Genomic DNA, 19,540 nt, shown 5'->3' on the forward strand with positions numbered 1-19,540 from the left:
CATTGATTGCCTCCTGCACGCCCCCTACTGAGGATTGAGCCTGCAACTCAGGTATGTGCCCTGACCGGGAATCTAACTGGGACCTCTCAGTCCATGGGATGGTGCTCAATCCACTGAGCCACACCGGCCAGTCTGTGTGTGTGTATTTAAATATAGTAAGCAATAGCTGGAATCTGGGACTAATATAACTAAGTAAAACATTAGATAATATGGTTTCTCAGATTTTCCTTTCTTTTTCTTTTAGCCTTGCAAAAGATCTAGTCTATCCCTGTTAAGACAGGACTATACTGATCATTCTTTAAACATTAAAAATCCTTTCAAAAAGAGTATACAATTGTGATACTTAATACTCCCTGCTAAAGTTCTCCATTCTGGTTAGTTCAAGTCTTTCGCATTGCAATTAAAATATTTTTGTTAATCCTTTGAGGCTGAGGGGAGACAGTTTCTTATTATTATACGTTTCCTTCACTGGATTTAATATTTCCATTTCACTTTATTTTTTCTCAATAGATTCTGGTTTTCAACAACTTCATCATCTTCATGATCACTAAATTTTCTTTCCACTGGTGTACTTGTAACTTGATCTTTATTCCATCTCAAATTATATCCAAAATATTTTACATAGACAAGTATCAACTATTTATTTCAAGTTCTGGGGTACTTGAAAATCTCTTTGCATTGGCATCCTTTATTAATGCCTTGCTTTTTGTTACATGGTTTGTTTTATTAACAAACTGATGCAGTGAGAAATGTGTGGTCACATTTTACATTCCATCATATTACATTTCCCCAACTATGCTGGTGATCATATTACTGAATATTTATGGACAGGGCTCAAACAGATAGTGGGTAACAGCTGGTCATAAATGTCAAATTATAAAGTTTACACTTGAATCTTACCACATCATCTGAGAAAGGGGCATTACAAAATAAATACACTTTACTGAAAATTCTAAGTTAGCAAATTTTGATTAATATTTTTTTTAGCTTGTCATATTCTTAAACTAACCATGTACATTATCACAAATACCATGTTATTAACACAATAATTTTTCCAATTAAACATTCCAGCTAAACACAAAATTAATATATACTGTTTGATTTAATTTATATAAAGTTGTAAACCAGGAACAATTAATTTATGATGAAAGAAATAAAAACAGAAATTACCTAAGGGGGAGATCTGACTGGAAATAGAAATGAAGGGACTTTCGAGGGTGATAGAAATATTCTCTATCTTAATTGAGGTGTTAGTTACATAATGTATTATACATTTAGCAAAAGTCATTGGATGTATACTTAAGGTCTATGCATTAGGTACATAAAGTTTTACAATAATAATAATAATAATATTTTTTAAAAACCCTACCTATACATAATACACATAAAAGCTTACAAAATAAAGAGGAATACAAATTTTAATATACATTATGAAAATAGTTACATTAAAAATCAAGATAATAAACAACTTTTGTGTAGCAATGAAACTGAGAAGAAACTATTCTAAAACTTTAAGTGTTATAGTCAATGAGGTAACAGATTGTTTTCTTTTAATTTGTCTAAATTTTCTACTTTCACTATGTGAATGTGTAATTATATCTTAATATATTTGTTTAAATGATATGTGGTTTTTCCAAAGAGAAATTATGAATATGAATTAGATGACTTTAAATAGTTATTGTCAATTTTATTAGGTATGATTACAGTATGATATTACATAAGAATTCAGAGATTGATGACAAAGTATAAGGAAAAAATGTCACAATGTTTGAGATACACTTTTAAATGCTTCAAAAATAAAAAAAATAATAGATAAATCAAATGTGGCAAAATGTTAGACTTGTTGAGTCCGTAAAACGGGAATATGGGTTTCATCTTACAATTTTCTCTTCTTTGATGAGGTTTTGATGTTTTTTCTATGATAAAAGATTTTCTTTTTGTTGTTGCTGTTTTATATTTGCTAGCCAACTAGTTACTAAATGTGAGCCAACTAGGTGCTAAGTGTTTAATGAGGCTTACCTGATATGTTTTTGCTCTTTTTATAAGCTTTCTAAAGTTTTCTACAAAAATGTTAATGCTTCCAGTGCATCTGTCCTAGCTCATGGCCCATTCATGCATTCATATGTGCAATTCTTGGTCCTTTTTTACTAAGATGAAAGTACTAAAAGTGAATAACAAGTTTCTGATAACCTTCTGCTCTGTACACAACTCAGGTTCTCATTGCCAGAAGACTAAGTTGGGGATAGGGTGGGGAGAGATTCCTTTTTGGGGGAAGAGTAAGACAGACAAGAGGAATAAATCAGAATAGTTTTATTATTTCTTTCTAGTGTCTTGTTCCTGGTATTTTTCAACTTGAAAGGTTATGAATCTGAAGCTGTTTGCAAAGAAAAAAAATATTATCAAGAGAAATTATTTTCTTAATGTCTCTTTATCTGAGTTCAGTAAGACCTATGCTGCCTAGTTCCTTTTTCCGTGGGATATGTCTCTGCTTTCTGAGGAGGAGAGCATTATTAAACTTAATATGCTACTGAGTGGCTGAAAAGTTAATTTACTTTGAATTTAACAATCTAATTCAGAAATATTACTGAATGCCTACCTACTGTGTTCACAACAGTACAATAATGGTTATGTTTTCTTCAAAATTTAAAAGTAAAACTAATCCTACTTTCAAACTTAGAGGAAATTTTAATTTTGTCATCTAACATTAATCATCATAAAAGAGACTTGGAAATTTCTGTCATATAAAGGAACAACTTAAAAAAAAAATTAACTATAAAGTCTAAGCATTCATTTTTCAGTAAGACATTTTTAAACTAAAGATGAGGACACTGAATCTTGTCCAATGGGTTTTTGGTTACCACAGTGGAACAGTAGGTTCCCGAGGCCAGGTTACTTACCTATGATAAAACATTCGGGCCATGCCCATCCTTTGCTTTTCCCCTCCTGACAAGACATCTTTCCAGTCCATCACAGCATCCCATCCTTAACAAAATAAAGATATACATTTTATAAAGCATTTGTTTAATTGTTACAGTTTTGGGCAAGTGATTCTGGCAGGTTTATTAGCACAAAGAACGTGGTATTTTACTGAGCAGGTGCTCGGATATCCTAGAGAGCCTCACAGACAAGCATTTCGTTCTAGATATGATATTTTTTATGGTAATAATTCCTTTTACTGGGAAATCATCTTCTAAGAATTCTAAATTCTGACTCTTTTAAAATGTGTTTGTTTCTTCAAAGACTTGATATAGTTATACTTATTTGCAGGGTTTTCGGAGAAAAGATTTGCATAGGCCTATTGCAAAGTTTACAAAGGGTAAGACAGGAACTAGTGTAAATGGCTTCCATGTACCTGGCACTTCATCTGCGGTTTCTCTTTAATAGTCTACAACCTTATAAGGTAGATATTATGAGTTGCATTTTATAGATGGGTAAACTGATTGCAGAATTATGTGTGTCATTTTCCTTCCAGGACATTTATTATCTATAAAAACATATCCTTATATTAAGAAAAATGACATCTGATTTGAAGTTCCTGCATCTAGTAAAAACTGTCGAAATAATATTTTCTCTATGACTGAATTTTATAACATTTATTAAAATAACTGAGGATTTGAAAAATTGGTTCAGATTGCTACATGGTGGAGAAATATTCTGGGCTTAAAAAAAGAAATTCACCCCTGCCAATTGAGAAGACACAAGAGAAAAGTTTTGGGTCAAAGGAAATTTTAGCTTTACATATTTAAATAAAGCATGTCCTTTGTTCCAATAAACCTAAAAGTTTTAGTAGGCAATACTGCTTAGTCTCAGAATGCCTAAATCAGAACTTAAGTAATATGCTCACCTCTGATGCTGATTTAGTGAGACTGAGACAGCGAAGAAGAGAATGGTTTTCCTGCTACCAAGAGATGTACAAACTGCTTTAGTTCCTATCCAGTTGTTAACACTTCTACTTTCCATCTTGTAACCTCTTTGATGGAATAAAACATAGGTTTTTTTTAATTCCATCTTTTACTAAAGCAAAGTATTTCCTTAAGCAAAATATTAGGTAGTCTACACAACTTCAGTAGGCTTCTTCTAAAGTAAATGATGACCTTGTACATGTAAGGGTTTTCTTGCTTTGCTTAAAATATATTTTATGTTTTAAGGATTAAGCAAGTAAAGTGGATTTTCTTGGAATTTTTTGACGGGGAAGATATAAAAATTCTTGCTAGTGTCCAGGAAGCTAGGAAATAACATAGTACAGTGTTATAGCATTGTATAGAACATTGACTTTTCAGTAAGGTCTGTGTTTAAATCCCTGTCTCACCACTTGCTATAGGTCTCTGGGGAATGCATTAAACTTCCTGAATTTCATCTGTAAAAGGAGGTTAGTAAAACCCACATAATTGGGAAGTTATAAATATTAAATTAGTTGACCATGTCAATTGCTTAATATGTTATAGTCTGCATAGCAAGCACTCAATAAATCATGACAATTATTATTATATTACTAAGGTTGGAACATTCTTAAAAACAGTTCTAGAACTTCTTCATGACGTCTAAAAAATAAAATATGCCAAGTTTATCATAAAATTCTATTTGGATTATTGGATTTCAAACTTACTCAAAATAACTTACCCAAGATTAACATGCAGCATATATCTGGCACAGTGTTTTAAAACTGGGAAGGACTTGACCATATGAGATAAGAAGACAACCTGCTTTCCATATTTGTAGCATTTCTAAATTATGATCTTACAAACACCATAAAAATAAATATAATAACACCTCTCTTATCTGCCTCATTTGATAATTGCAAGGATCAAATGAACTAATATGTGTGAAATTTCTATGTAAAATATCAAGTAGCATCATATAAAGACAAATTACTATAGTATCAATATTACAACTAGCAATAGTACCATTGGCTACTAATTCTTGTGCATTTACCATGTGCCACTCTTCTGAATGCTTTGCATAGTCTTATTTAATCTTCTCAGAATCTTTAGAAGGGAGATATTTATCCCTATTTTACAGGAGAGACAGAGAACAGTGCTAAGATTTGATTTCAGAACTCTGACTTCAAAGCTCACGTGCTGAGTCACTGTACTACCCTGCTTCTTCTGATAACACATACAGGGACCAAGAAATAGAACCTAACAACCATGCAAAATTAAACCTAGAACTCAAGCTTGTTATTTCAGTAGTTTTTCTAGGCTATCAAATTATATGTCATCAAGTTATTTGTAAGTAGGACTATTATAAAGCAATTATTTTTTAAGCTCATACATATAACTGTTATTCCTATTCTTTAAAAAATGTCTTATGCGGAAAACCACAGTACAGAAGTTTCTATTTTATATCTAATTCTCTATATGCTGCTTGAGAGAGGGAAAAAATGTATTGGCAAGACTGTGGATCCAAAAACAAATAAAATTTTCATGACAATTATTTTTCAAATTATTAAGCTTAATGTAAGCTGAAAACTTGACAGGAAAATATTCATGTCATAAACTTTACATATATCTAGATTGACAATGGCCTCAGGGACACTTGTACATCCAAATATGACAAAAATAACTGTTTTAAAGTGCCAACAGCAGACTTACTGAAAGCCTAGTATGCTGCATGAAATATAACACAAGCAGAAAAGAGGATGTCAATAATGGAAATGCAGTAAAACTCCATCTTTACTTGTGAGCTTATGTTCCAATAATAGCATATATTCAAATTAAACCACAGACAACTTACCCATTTATCTAAAAAAACAAAGTTAAATGCATTAAATAAAAGACTGACAGAGCTCACCTCCTTCTCTTTGAACTATGTGGTAGAGGTGGACATTGTGTAGGATACATTCCAGATCATGGTCTGTGTAGCCTTTATCACGCATGTCATCCACTGAATCAGGATAGATGACTTGATCCCGAAGACTTCCAAGAGACATGTATGGCCTGTGGAACACCAAGCACGCAAGAATCCTAGTATAAAGTCCTTTCAGTTTACTCAGCGTGACATCCCAGTAATCTGGAAACTCCATAGCAGACTTTAAATACCACATTTCTAGGACTATGTTTATTGCCTACAGATGAGTGTTTTTCTCTGAGGCATGGCAAAATAATACACTGTTATGTTCATGTAAAGATTTACTGAAACATAGTGACAAGTGAAGCACTCTATTTCAAAATCTAACAGGAGATATTTGGATATTTTCAGCACAGAAATACATACTTGTTTAGCTATATTTCATAAATATTGCTTCTGCATTTCATCAAATATTATTTAGGTTAACTATTATAAAATTTAATATTTGACCTAGCAATGTGAACAAGCAAAATTTTTAAAAAATGCCATTCATAATAAGAGAAATGCAAATTAAAACTACCCTGAATTTCACACTTACCAGATTGGCAGACATTCAGAAGCTTGACAACCCACTCCAGCCTTTGGAGAAATAGGTACTCTCATACAAAGGTGAAAAGTGTACAATGGTACTAACCTTTGGAGGAGATTTGGCAAACCAACATATCACTTGACCTTTGACCCCCCTTCTAGGAATTCACTCCAAAGATACACTTCCAAAAGTATCAATAGCAACAACAAAAAAGTGCATAAAGTTATCCACTGCAGATTATTTGTAATTGCAAAATATTGAAAACAACCTAAACTCATACATACAGAGTGATTTCCATAAGATATTGTCAAGTTGAAAAAAAAAAAAGCACGAAAGTAGGTGTATAGCTGGGTTTCTCAACAATGCCATCAGGAATATATTAAACTACATATTTCTCTGTTGTTGAGAGCTATCCTGTGTATTATAGGATGTTTAGCAGCATACCTGGTTTCTACCCATTAGACATTAGTAGCATCCACTACAGTAATGATAAAAAAAATTCTTTAGATATTGTTCCCTGAGGGACAGAACCATCCCTACTTGAGAACCACTGATTTATACAGTTGTCCCCTGGTATCTGTGGGGAATCGGTTCCAGGACCCCTCGTGGATACCAAAATCTCAGATGCGTAGGTCTTTTATACAAAATGGTGTAATATTTGCATATAATCTATAAACATCCCTGTATACCTTAAATCATCTCCAGATTATTTGTGTTTCCTAATACAATGTAAATGCTATGTAAATAGTTGTTACACTGTATCGTTTAGGAAATAATTACAAGAAAAAAATCATGTGCATGTTCAATACAGACACAAGCATAGCAACACAGTACCCGTCAGCAATAGCGTAACATTAAAAAAATATTTTTGATCCACCGATGGTTGAATCCACAGATGTGGAACATTCAGGTACAGAGGCTGAGTGTAGTATACTACCTTTAGGTAAAATAAAAGCAAAATAAGAAAATACATATTTATCTGCTTATATTTACAAAGGGAAACACAGTGAATGAGAAACTAATGAAACTGAAGACCTACTGGATATGGGAGGAAGAAGTCACAGACTGGACATCGAGAGGAGTGACCTGAGAATCTTTCTACATAGTTTTTACTTTTAGAATCATGTTAAAGTGTCATTACTCAAATAAGTAAATAAAATTAAACCAAGGATGAAGGAAGACGCCCTAAAATTGAATATAAAAAGAAACAAATGAACTTAATAATGTACAGTGATACCTCGGTTCTCGAACGCCTCGGTTTTCGACCAAATGGAGATTTGAGAAACTTTTGTCTCGGAATCCGAACAAATATTTGGAACTCGAACTTCCGAGATGAGCCGAAAGGCGTTCATTCGGCCCAGCGCGCCTTGCTTGCGTCATCAGTGTGAGTGCAGAGAGAGAGTCACGCTTTGTGGAGTCACGCTTTCCTATTGGTTTCATTGCTTCGGTTCTCGAACAGTTCGGTTCTCGACCGTCCTCCTGGAACGAATTATGTTCGAGAACCGAGGTATCACTGTATATCAAATGAATAATATAACTACACAGAAAGGGAGCAATTGACTGGTCCAAGTAACTTTTGAACTTGGCTACATAATTTCAGTAGAAGACCAAAAGAACCACAAATACATTTAAAAACTTATTTGGCAAGTTTCTTGTTGGTAATAATATAATAATATAGGTGTACCAATTCTAAAATTATTTTATGTATGTTGTAGGATTTACCAAATAAGAGAGAAACATCGACATCGAGCGGTTGCCACCCACACGACCCAACCAGGGCCGGGGATAAACTGCAACCGAGGTACGTGTCCTTAGCAGGAACCGAACCCGGGTCTCTCTGGACCGCAGGCTGATGCTCCAACCGCTGAGTCAAACCGGCCAGGGGGAGAATATGTTTTTTTTTTTTTTTTTAATTGATGAGAGAGAAAGAGAGAGAGAGAGAGAGAGAGGGAAACATTGATACGAGCAAACATCAATAGGTTGCTCTCTGTACACACCCTGACCAAGGATCAAACCGAAACCTAGGTATGTGCCCTGACCGGGAATTGAACTCAGCCTTTTGGTGTACAAGATGATGCTCCAACCAACTGAGCCACCCAGCCAGAGTTAATTTGAATTAGGGTGTCAGTATAAAGTCATGAAATTTTAAACAAAAAAATTATTTCCTAGTTCTGTCTACATTTGGTGCATCCTGGTATTATCCTTTGAGAAGGACACCACATCATTTAGGTAGTATAATGGAGGGAACTGTGGACCCAAAAAGGTATGTTTAAATCCTAACCCCTGGTATCTGTGAATGTGACCTTATTAGGAAAAAGGGTCTTTGCAGATGTAATTAAACTAAGGATCTTGAGATGGGATCATCCTGGATTAACCAGCCCCTCCACCCCCCCATGTTTCACTTTCCTTTTGGTAAGTGTCAGCATATAATACTATTTTATTAGCAGGTGAATAAAACAACTCAATAAAAGATTGGGCTTTGAGGTTTTAATGGCTGAAGACAGACATATTAGGGAATTACTAGGTGACTTATGTTCCATAGATTAGTGCATTAGTGAAAACAGGAGCAGGACATCTTAAATCCACCCTCAGGTAGTTGGGAAGACAGAGATACCACACCAAAAATCGGCAAAAGAAATTCAAGATCTGTATCCAAGTGGAAGACTTTTCCTGAGGGTTAGTAGGGAATAAAGAATTTCAATCTTCAGTTCAAAGCATGCAGTCATATTGCTTAGCAAATTCAGTCTCAAACAGCCTGAATTTGCCAAAATATTTTAAAAAGTACTATCTGAACAAGACTGAGAGTTTTACCATAGATTTAGAGTGCTATTTTAAATATTTTAGATGAAATATTTCTTTGCTCAAACTTATGGTATATTCCAATAATTGTCCTATGTAACCATTAATGAGGATGAGATGAGAAAAAAAATGTTTTGAAACTAATTCATCTACCACAACTTTTTATTTGTATTCTTGAACTAAGGCCCAGATTTCTTTTATCTGGCTTTCATTACTAACATTGCTACAATGATTTCACAATTTCTTAGGAATTCAAGTTTCTCAGCTTTTAAACTGAACCATAACAGCATTCTCAGATATGGTTTAAAAATGAAGTGGCCTAATATTCTTAATTGGAATATTTTTTCCCTCAGTAGTTTACTTTTTTTCTTCTGTTCACTGTATGACATTAATAGAAATCCACTTTAACAAATCCCACTCTTTTTCCCTGATGAAAATAACATTTAATGTACATTGGATTAGTGCATAAACAGATCTATTCCCTACAAGAAAGTCTCCCAATCAAAAAACAAAAACAAAAACAAAAACAAAACCAAAAAACAGGGAGATTATTATAAAGGTCTGCTTATGACTTATAAAGTTTATTCTACATTCAACTTACAGTTTTTTCTGCCAACCTAGTATTTAAGCAATAATCTATTGCTACAAATTAATGCAATAAAATATCAGTTAATATTCATGAATGAGAATATCCTAAGAAGAAATGTTTAAGATTAGGTACTGACTAATATTTTTAAATAGGTTCCTTTTAAATCATAAAAACTTACAAGATTATATGCAAACTTAGCAACTTTTAGATATAAAAAATAAACACTACATTTACACACTTAGTTTACATACACATTTTAATAAATTCTACGCTTTTTTGAAGATATAAAATTTTAAACATAAATATGCCTTGTCATATTTCTAAAGCTATATGATCAAGATAAAGTGACTTTTAACAGTAATTTTTTTTTCCTTTTTTTTTTTATGAATTTTTATTTATTTTTTTGTTACAGATATTTTACCTTTTTACCCCATTGGCACCCCCCACCCCACCCCCCCTCCACCCTGTCCCCGGCTTAGTTGTCCATGTCCATTGGTCATGCATACATGCATATGAGTTCTGTGGTTTATCTCTTCCCACCCCCCCACCCCCCATCCCCTCTTCTGAGGGATGTCAGTCTGTGCCCTACTTCCATGTGTCTGGGTCTACTTTTAACAGTAATTATTAAGAAACATTTTTAGCCTTGAAAAATACTTTTCATGCTCATTTTTCTCCTTAACTAAGTTGTAGCTGACCTTATGCTTAGGCAAGAGTAAATTTCATAACTAAGAAAAAGTTCCCCAGTGATTTATGTCTGTTTTGCAAAACAACACAGTTAGGTTTCTCTGAGGGCAAAGACTGGATTTATGCACTTTCCTTTCCTCCTCCACTTTTTTTTTTTTTTTATCCTTACCCGAGGACATTTTTTCCACTTTTTGTTCAGATAGAATGGGAGGGAGAGAGAGAGAGAGAAACATCCATGTGGTTGCCATCGAGTGGTTGCCACCTGCACGACCCAACCAGGGCCGGGGACAAGCTGCAACCGAGGTACATGCCCTTAGCGGGAACCGAACCCCGGTCTCTCTGGACCGCAGGCCGACGCTCTAACCGCTGAGCCAAATCGGCCAGGGCTCTTCCCCAACTTTTAAACAATTTTAGTAAAATACGCATAATATATGTTGCATCTTAACCATTTGCAGTTCAGTGGTATTGTTTTCTTTATTTTTCAAGTTTTATTAAGATAAATTGACATATAACATTATGTAAGTTTAAGGCGTACAACATGTTGATTTGATACATTTGTATATAGCAAAATGATTATCACTTAGTGTTACCTGACACCTCTATTACCTCACATGATTATCATTTGTTTTTGTGGTAAGAACATTGAAGATATACTTTCTTAATAACTTCCAAGTATATAATATGTCACTGTTAACTATAATCACAATGCTGTGCATTGCATTTCCAGAACTTGCTCATCTTCTAACTCTCTAGACCCTGGTAATAACCATTTCATTTCTCTGTTTCTACAAGTTTGGCTTTTTTAGATTATACAAACAAGTGATATCACACAGTATTTATCTTTGTCTGACTTATTTCATCTAGTACAATGTCCTAAAATTTCACTCACGTTGTCCTGAATGGCAGGATTTCCTTCCTTCTCAGGGCTGAAGAATATATATATTTCGCTTAGCATTATATTACCAAGGTCCATTATTTATTTCCAAAAATATATGCGCCCTGCCCTGGCCAGTTTGGCTCAGCAGTTAGAGCTTTGGCCTGCGGACTGGAGAGTCCCGGGTTCGGTTTCTGCTAAGGGTACGTACCTCAGTTGCAGTTTTTCCCCGGCCCGGTAGGGGTCGGGTGAGTGGCAACCAGTTGATGTCTCTCTCACATCAATTTTCTCTCCCTCTCTCCCTCCTGCTCTATCTGAAGGTAAAGGCAAAAATGTCCTCGGGTGAGGATTAAAACAATATATACATATATATGTATGTGTGTATATATATATATATATATATATATGCATCTCTATGTGCATTGCAGCATTATTCATGGTGACCAAGATACAGAAACAACCAAAGTGTCTTTTGATAGATGACTGGTTAAAAAAGATGTGGTACATAAATACAGTATAATACTACTCAGCCATAAGAAAATATATACAGTAGAATACTACTCAGCCATTTCCTCTATTTTAAAATTGAACGTTTTATTTTTTGCTACTGATTTATATGACTTCTTTATTTTTTTGGATATCAAACCCCTATCAGATAAAGATTTTCAAATATTTCCTCCTATTCTGTGGGTTGCTGTTTCTTTCTTTTTTTTTTCTTCTTGGTACATGCTCTTAGCGGGAACCGAACCCGGGACTCTCTGGTCTGACGCTCCAACTGAGCCAAACCAGCCAGGGCACTGTTTCAGTTTTTTGATGGCCTGTTTAGCTGCAAAAAAGTAGTCCCACTTAATGACTTTTTTTTTTTTTTTTAACATTTTTGCATTTATTCTCAGGTAGAGCAGGAGGGAGAAAAGGAAGAAGAGAGAGAGAAACATCGATGTGAGAGAGGCACATTAAGTGGTTGCCACCCACACAACCCCAACTGGGGCCAGGGACAAACTGCAACTGAGGTACGTGCCTTTTGTGGGAACCGAACCCAGGACTCTCCGGTCCGCAGGCCGACACTCCAACCACTGAGCCAAACTGGCCAGTACTTGACTTTTGCTTGTGTTGCTTTGCTTTTGGTGTCATATCCAAATAGTAACTGCCCAGATCATTGTCAAGGAGCTTATTTCCTGTTTTCTTCTAAGAGTTTTATGGTTTCAGGCCTCCCATTAAAGTCTTGAATCAATTTTGAGTTCGTTTTTGTTAGTGGTGCAAGATAGGGGTCCAATTTCATTTTTCTGTATGTGGTTGTCCAGTTTTTCCAACATTATTTATTGAAGGGACTATTTTTCTTCATTAAGAAGTCTTGGCTCCCTTGTCAAATATTAGCTGACAGGTGTTTATTTCTGGGCTTTCAATTCTGTTCCATTAGTCTATGTCTATTTTTATTCCAATACCATACTGTTTTGGTGACTATAGATTTGTAGTATAATTTGAAATCAAGAAGTATGAGACCTCTGGATTTGTTTTTATTTCTCAGGATTGCTTTCTCTATTCAGGTCTTTTGTAGTTTCACACAAATTTTAGTATTTTTTAAATTTTTTTTATTTCTGTCAACAATAACATTGGAATTGCACTGAATCTATAGATATGGCTTTTGGTAGTAATATTTAACAATATTCCTCCAATTCATGAAAATGAGGTATCGTTCCATTTATTAGTTTTTTTCATTAAAGTCTTAAAGTTTTCAGTATATAGATCTTTCACCTCAGTTAAATTTATTACTAAGATTTTATTGTTTTTTGATGCTAATACAAAAGGGATTTTATTTCTTTTTCAGATAGTTTGTTGTTAGTGTATAGAAACACAATTGATTTCTGTATGCTGATTTTGTATATTACAACTTAATTTGTTAATTAGTTTTAAATGTTTTTGGTGGAGTATTTACAAATTTTTTATATGTAAGATTATATTATCTGCAAACAAAGACAATTTTACTTCTTTCCTTCTGATCTGGATGCCTTTTATTTCTTTATCTTGTCTGATTGCTCCAGTTAGGACTTCCAGTGCTATGTTGAATGAGTGTGACAGTGGGTGCCCTTGCCTTGTTCTTACCTTAGAGGAAAAGCTTTCAACCTTTCACTGTTGAGTATTATATTAGCTGTAGGTTAGTTGCATATGACTTTTCATTATGTTCAGGTATATTCTTTGTATACCCACTTTGTTAAAAGTTTTTATCATGAAAGCATGTTGTATTTTGTCAAATAATATTTATTCATCTATTGAGATGATATGATTTGCATCTTTCATACTATTAATGAGGTGCATGACATTTTTTGATTTGCATATGTTGAACCATCCTTGCATCCCAGGGATAAGTCACACTTGCTCATGATATGATTCTTTAAAGAGCTATTAAATTTGGTTTCCCAATGTTTTGTTGAGAATTTTTGCATCTATATTCATCAAGGATATTGGTCTGTAGTTTTCTTATTTGGTAGTGCCCTTATCTGGCTTTGGTATCATTATAATCCTGGCCTTATAAAATGAGTTTAAGAGTGGCCCTCCTCTTCCATTTTTTAGAAGAGTTTGAGATGACTGTCATTGATTCTTCTTTAAATGTTTGTCAGAATTCACCAGTGAAACCATCTTGTCCTAGGCTTTTCTGTTTTGGAGGTTTTTATTTTGGATTCAATCTCCTTACTTGTTTTTGATCTGTTCATATTTTCCATTTCTTCATGATTCTTTCTAAGCTGTATATATTTAGGCATTCATCCAGTTCTTCTAGGTTATCCAATTTGTTGGCATATAAATGTACATAGTAGTTTCTTATAAACTCATGTATTTTTGAGGTATCAGTTGAAATATTTCCTCTTTCATTTCTGACTTTATTTATTTGAGTCTTCATTCTTTTGCTCTTGGTTACTGTAGCTAAATGTTCATCAAGATTACTTCTTTTTTTTCAAATAACCAGCTCTTAATTTTGATCTGTTCTATTTTTTCTGGTTTCTATTTCATTTATTTCTACTTTGATGTTTGTATTTGTATTTCTTTCCTTCTCTAACTTTGGACTCCATTTGTTCTTTTTTTTTTTTTTTTTTCCTACTTCCTTGAGGTGTAAAGTTAGGTTTGAGTGCTCTCTCTCTCTCTCTCTTTTTTTTTTTTTTTTGGTACATGCCCCTAGCAGGAACTAAACCTGGGACTCTCTAGTCCGCAGGCTGATGCTCCAACCGCTAAGCCAAACTGGCCAGGCAAGAGCTCTCTTTTTTCTTCATATAAGTATTTTTTGCTTTATATGGCCCCCTGTGAACTGTTATTACAGCATCCCATAGGTTTTGGTAGATTGTACTTCCATTTTCATTTGTTTCAGGATATTTTAAAAAATTAATTTATTATTATTTTTTAAACTAACCTTGTTTGTTTGTTATTTATTTATTGTTGTTAATCCTTACCTGAGGATATTTATCCATTGCCCTTTTTTTTTAGAGAGAGTGAAAAAGGAGGGAGGGGGGAGAGAGAAACATTGATGTGAAAGAGACACATTGATTAGTTGCCTCCCGCATGACCCTGACATGGTCCATGGACCGAACCTGCAACCCAGGAATATGCTCTAGACTGGAATCGAACCTGTAACCCTTCGATCCACAGGCCAACACTCTAATCACTGAGCCAAACGAGCTACAGGGCTGTCTCAGGATATTTTTAATTTCTCTCTTGATTTCTTCTTTGATCCATTGGTTGCTCAGGAGTATGGTGTTAAATTTCCCCATATTAGCAAATTTTTCAGCTTTCTTCCTGTTATTGATTTGTAGTTTCATGCTATTTTGATGGGAAAAATACTTGGTATCATTTCAATCATACATTTGCTAAGACATGTTTTGTGTCCTATCATATGATCTTCCTAAAGAACATTCCTTGCACACTTGTGAAGAATGTGTATTCTGCTGCTACTATATGAATATTCATATATCTGTTTGATCTATTCTGTCTAAAGTGTGGTTCGAGTCCAACGTTGCCATGTTGATTTTCCATTGGGGTGATGTATCCAATGTTAAAAGTGAGGTACTGAAGTCCCCAACTATTGTATTCTTTTGTCTTTATTCAGATCTGTTAGTATTTGTTTAATATATCTATGTGTTTTGATATTGGGTCCATATGTATTACAATTGTTATATATTATTGATGAATTGATCCCATTATCATTATATAATGACTTTGTCTCTTATCATTTTTGGCTCAAAGTGTAATTTATTTGATATAAGAATAGCTACTCCTGCTCTCCTTTAATTTCTGTTTGCATAGAATATCTTTTTGCATCCTTTCACCTTCAGTCTGTGTGTTCTTAAAGCAAAAGTGAGCCTCTTTCGGCAGCATATAGCTAGGTCTTCCTTCCTTCCTTCCTTCCTTCCTTCCTTCCTTCCTTCCTTCCTTCCTTCCTTCCTCCCTCCCTCCCTCCCTCCCTCCCTCCCTCCCTTATCCATTGAGCCACCCTATGCCTTCTGTTTAGAGAATTCAGTCCATTTACAATTAGATTAATTATTGCAGTTAAGGAATTATTAATGGCATCTTATTGTTTTCTGGATTTTTGCAGTTTTCTTGTTCCTTTCTTTCTCTTCACAGTCTTGTTTTGTGAATTGGTGATATTCTATAGTGGTATGCTCGGATTCCCTTCTTTTTATCTATTGTGAATCTACTATGTGTTTTTGATTTGTGGTTCCCATAAGGCTTATATATAAAATATAACAGTCTGACTTATAATAACTTAACTTTGACTGTATACAAACACCTCTACCCTTTTACTCTCCACCTTTTATGTTTTTAATGTGGCAATTTACTTCTTTTTATATTATATATTCATTAACAAATTATACTAGCTATAGTTATTTTTAATACTCTTTAACCTTTATACTAATAGTTAAATGGTTACTGCACCACCATATTATAGTATTAGAATGTTCTGAATCTGACTATATGTTTACCTTTACTGGTGTATTGTATATTTTCATGTTAATAACTGGCATCCTTTCATTTTATTTTGAAGAACTCCTTTTAGCATTTCTGGTAAGGCAGGTCTAGTAAACAAATTCCCTCAGCTTTTGTCAGGGAAAGTCTTTATTTCTCCCTCAGTTCTGAAGAATGGCTTTCCTGGATGATGCACTTTCCTACGTCTTTGAACTATCTTATATTGCTCAGGTCACAGCTATATTCAAGAACTATATCTTCCAATTTATATATGAAATCTAAAAGAGCGAAATATTAGGTTTATGTATATAATTTTATTAAGAGAGAATTCTATGATATAACAATATTTTCCTCAAATAAAAAATTAAAATCAGTCTACTTAATACACTATTGTCTGAAACATAAACTTTGGGAATATAATTTAGCTTCAGAAGGTTTCCCAAAGGACTTTAAAGTATAGACAGAAAGGACAAAGATTCTGGATATCACAGGAGGATATCTATTTTGTGTTAAGCATGAGTATAAATGATATTGCTTGTACCCAGTATTTTATTACTACCAATGCAGTTCTTCATCCTCCTACACCTCAAGTAGCTTCCTGCTACTACTATAGGTCTTACTTTAAAGACAAAAAAATACACAAAACTTTGTCTGCTTAACTATAACATATGGTCTAAAACTTAGACCAGTGGTTAGGATGGCACAAGCACTTTCTGACAAAGGAAAAGGGACAAAAGAGACATGTGACAGCACCATACTTTGCGTAACATTTATATTTTCTCTGGTACTATACTTCCAGCCTAGGTGCTCTACTGGCTTCCACAGAGTAGTCCTCTTAACATAACAGAGCACTCTGTTATCCACCTAACCCAGGGTGAGGCTGGATGGAAAAATTACTAGGTCAGATGAGTGTAAGGTATGTCTCTTCTTCCGATTTCATTTTCTCTTATCCACAATGAATAGTCCACATTTTCAAGTATAACTTTGTGTTTAGACATTTTTAAATTTTTTATGAAGCAAGATGACTAAAGACTTCAGAAGAAACAATGTTCGATAGTATTATTAGATCTGAAAAATGGCGGCGGAGTGAATGGAGCTACACAGACCATCTCCCAGGACCAAACTAGATTTACAACGAAAATAAAGGCAATAAAGACACCTTGGAGGACCACATAACCAGGGACACCGACTCAATCCTGGTAGGCTTGCGAGGACGTGAAAAGGGGCCGGGAGCCCACGGTTCGCAGCGGCCTGGGGTGGACCAGGGGACTCGGCGGGAAGTTGCTGCTACCACCTCGGCTGCGACCCCACCTGAGTCCTGCGAACTCTGCTGCCTGCTAAGCCCTCGGCTGGTGCCGCACGGACTCGCTGGGACCAGGGGATCTGCTGGAAGCTGCTGCCACCTCTGCAGTGTCCCGCTACCGCAGCTCAGTCCTGGGGCTTCTGCTGAGTGCAACGCCCTCGGCTGGTGCCACAGCCTTGGCTGGAAGCAGCGCCCTCGGGTTAAAAGTCCCAGGCGGCTCCACAACGCAGAGTCTGGACAGAGGCTAAATTGGCAGCAGCCACTCACCTTGGGCTCTGGCAGAGGAAAGGCAGACTGGACCGGAACTGTGTGGGGACACTTGAGTTTTGGAGGGTGTTAAGAGTTTTGCTGAGTGCAGCCATGCAGGACTGTGGTCATTTTACTCCTTCCCAGGGACCTGGGGAGAGGCGGAGGCCTCTCCCGCAGAGATTCAATCCCACCTGGTGGCCATTGAAAAGCTAATTGAGGCCCATTAACAACCAACTGCTGCCCCACCCTCAGGAAATCCTCTTACACTGAGCACCTGAGGGAGTTTTTCAGGCCACTCACAAGCCAAGGTTCTTCAGGTGACCTCTACTAATAGCCTCCAGGCAAAAAAAACTAGAGGATAACTATCATTCCTGGAGCTAGCAACACTAACCAGAAAAGCTAAGACTTGACGGTGGTGTTTAAAGTGGGTCCTCCCTGGCTCATCCAAACCCAGGAGAGGGAGCCACAAACAGCAGTACACCAACACCCACAGGGAAAATTTGGCAGACTCCAAAGCCCTTCTGATAGCCAAAATGGTGAAAAACAGAAACAAAAGTCAAATGAAAGAACAAGAGACCTCTACGCAAGATGAGATAAATGATGTGCAGTTAAGCAAGTTAAAAGAATTAGAATTTAGAGCCATGATGTTGAGGAAGCTCAACAGCATGTGTAAGGATATATGAGCACCATGAGTAAAGACATAGAAATGTTGAAAATAAACCAGCTGGAAATTAAAAACCAACAAGAAGAAATGAAGAATGACATATCAGAAATGAAAAACACATTGGAAGGTCTAAAAAGCAGAGTAGGGGAAGCTGAGGACTGGATCAGTGAATTAGAGGACAGGGTAGAAAAAATCAACCAATCAGAAAACCAAAAGGAAAAAACAATTAAAAAACAGGAAGACAGCTTAAGAGAACTGTGGGACAACTGGAAACAGAATAATATTTGCATCATAGGAGTCCCTGAAGAAGAAGAAAATGAGCAAGGGTTAGAGAATATATTCAAAGAAATAGTGACAGAAAACATCCCTAATTTGGTAAAGGAGGAAGGCATTCAAGTTCAAGAAGCACAGAGAGCCCCAAGTAAGAAGAACCCAAACAGGCCCACACCAAGACACATAGTAATGAAACTGTCAAAAATTAAAGACAAAGAGAGAATCCTAAAAGCAGCAAGAGATAAGCAACAAGTTACCTACAAAGGAAACCCCATAAGGCTCTCAGCTGAGTTCTCAACTGAAACACTACAGGCCAGAAGGGAGTGGCATGAAGTAATCAAGGTCATGAAAAACAAGGATCTGAATCCAAGACTACTCTACCCAGCAAGGCTATCATTCAAAATAGAAGGTCAAATAAAGAGCTTCCCAGACAAAAAAAGGCTAAGGGAATACATTAGCACCAAACCAGCACTGCAAGAAATGTTAAAAGGACTGCTGTAATTACCAGGAGAAATGGGAAAAGAAATAAAACCACACTAAACAAAAATGGCAATAAATAAGTACATGTCAATAATCACCTTAAATGTAAATGGATTGAATGCTCCCATAAAAAGACACAGAGTAGCTGATTGAATAAGAAAGCATGACTCATCTATACGTTGTTTACAAGAGACCAACCTCACAACAAAAGACTCACATAGATTGAAAGTGAAAGGATGGAAAAAAATCTTCCAAGCAAACGGAAAAGAAAAAAAACCTGGGGTACCAATACTCATATCTGA

At 35.4% G+C, this 19,540-nt stretch overlaps 1 protein-coding gene across 1 annotated transcript in view; it reads right to left on the minus strand.

Moving 5' to 3' along the window:
- ABCD2 (ATP binding cassette subfamily D member 2) overlaps nt 1-19,540 on the minus strand; it is a 58,112-nt gene that overhangs the window by 8,104 nt on the left and 30,468 nt on the right. Inside the window, exons 7-8 of the mRNA XM_036252947.1 lie at nt 5,791-5,936; nt 2,898-2,982 (exon numbers count right to left, since the gene is read on the minus strand). Of these exons, the coding sequence (XP_036108840.1) occupies nt 2,898-2,982; nt 5,791-5,936 (231 nt within the window). The remainder of the gene's footprint in view (nt 1-2,897; nt 2,983-5,790; nt 5,937-19,540) is intronic.

This window comes from Molossus molossus, unplaced genomic scaffold (genome assembly GCF_014108415.1).
Source record: "Molossus molossus isolate mMolMol1 unplaced genomic scaffold, mMolMol1.p scaffold_m16_p_10, whole genome shotgun sequence".
In the NCBI taxonomy this organism is placed as follows: Eukaryota; Metazoa; Chordata; class Mammalia; order Chiroptera; family Molossidae; genus Molossus; species Molossus molossus.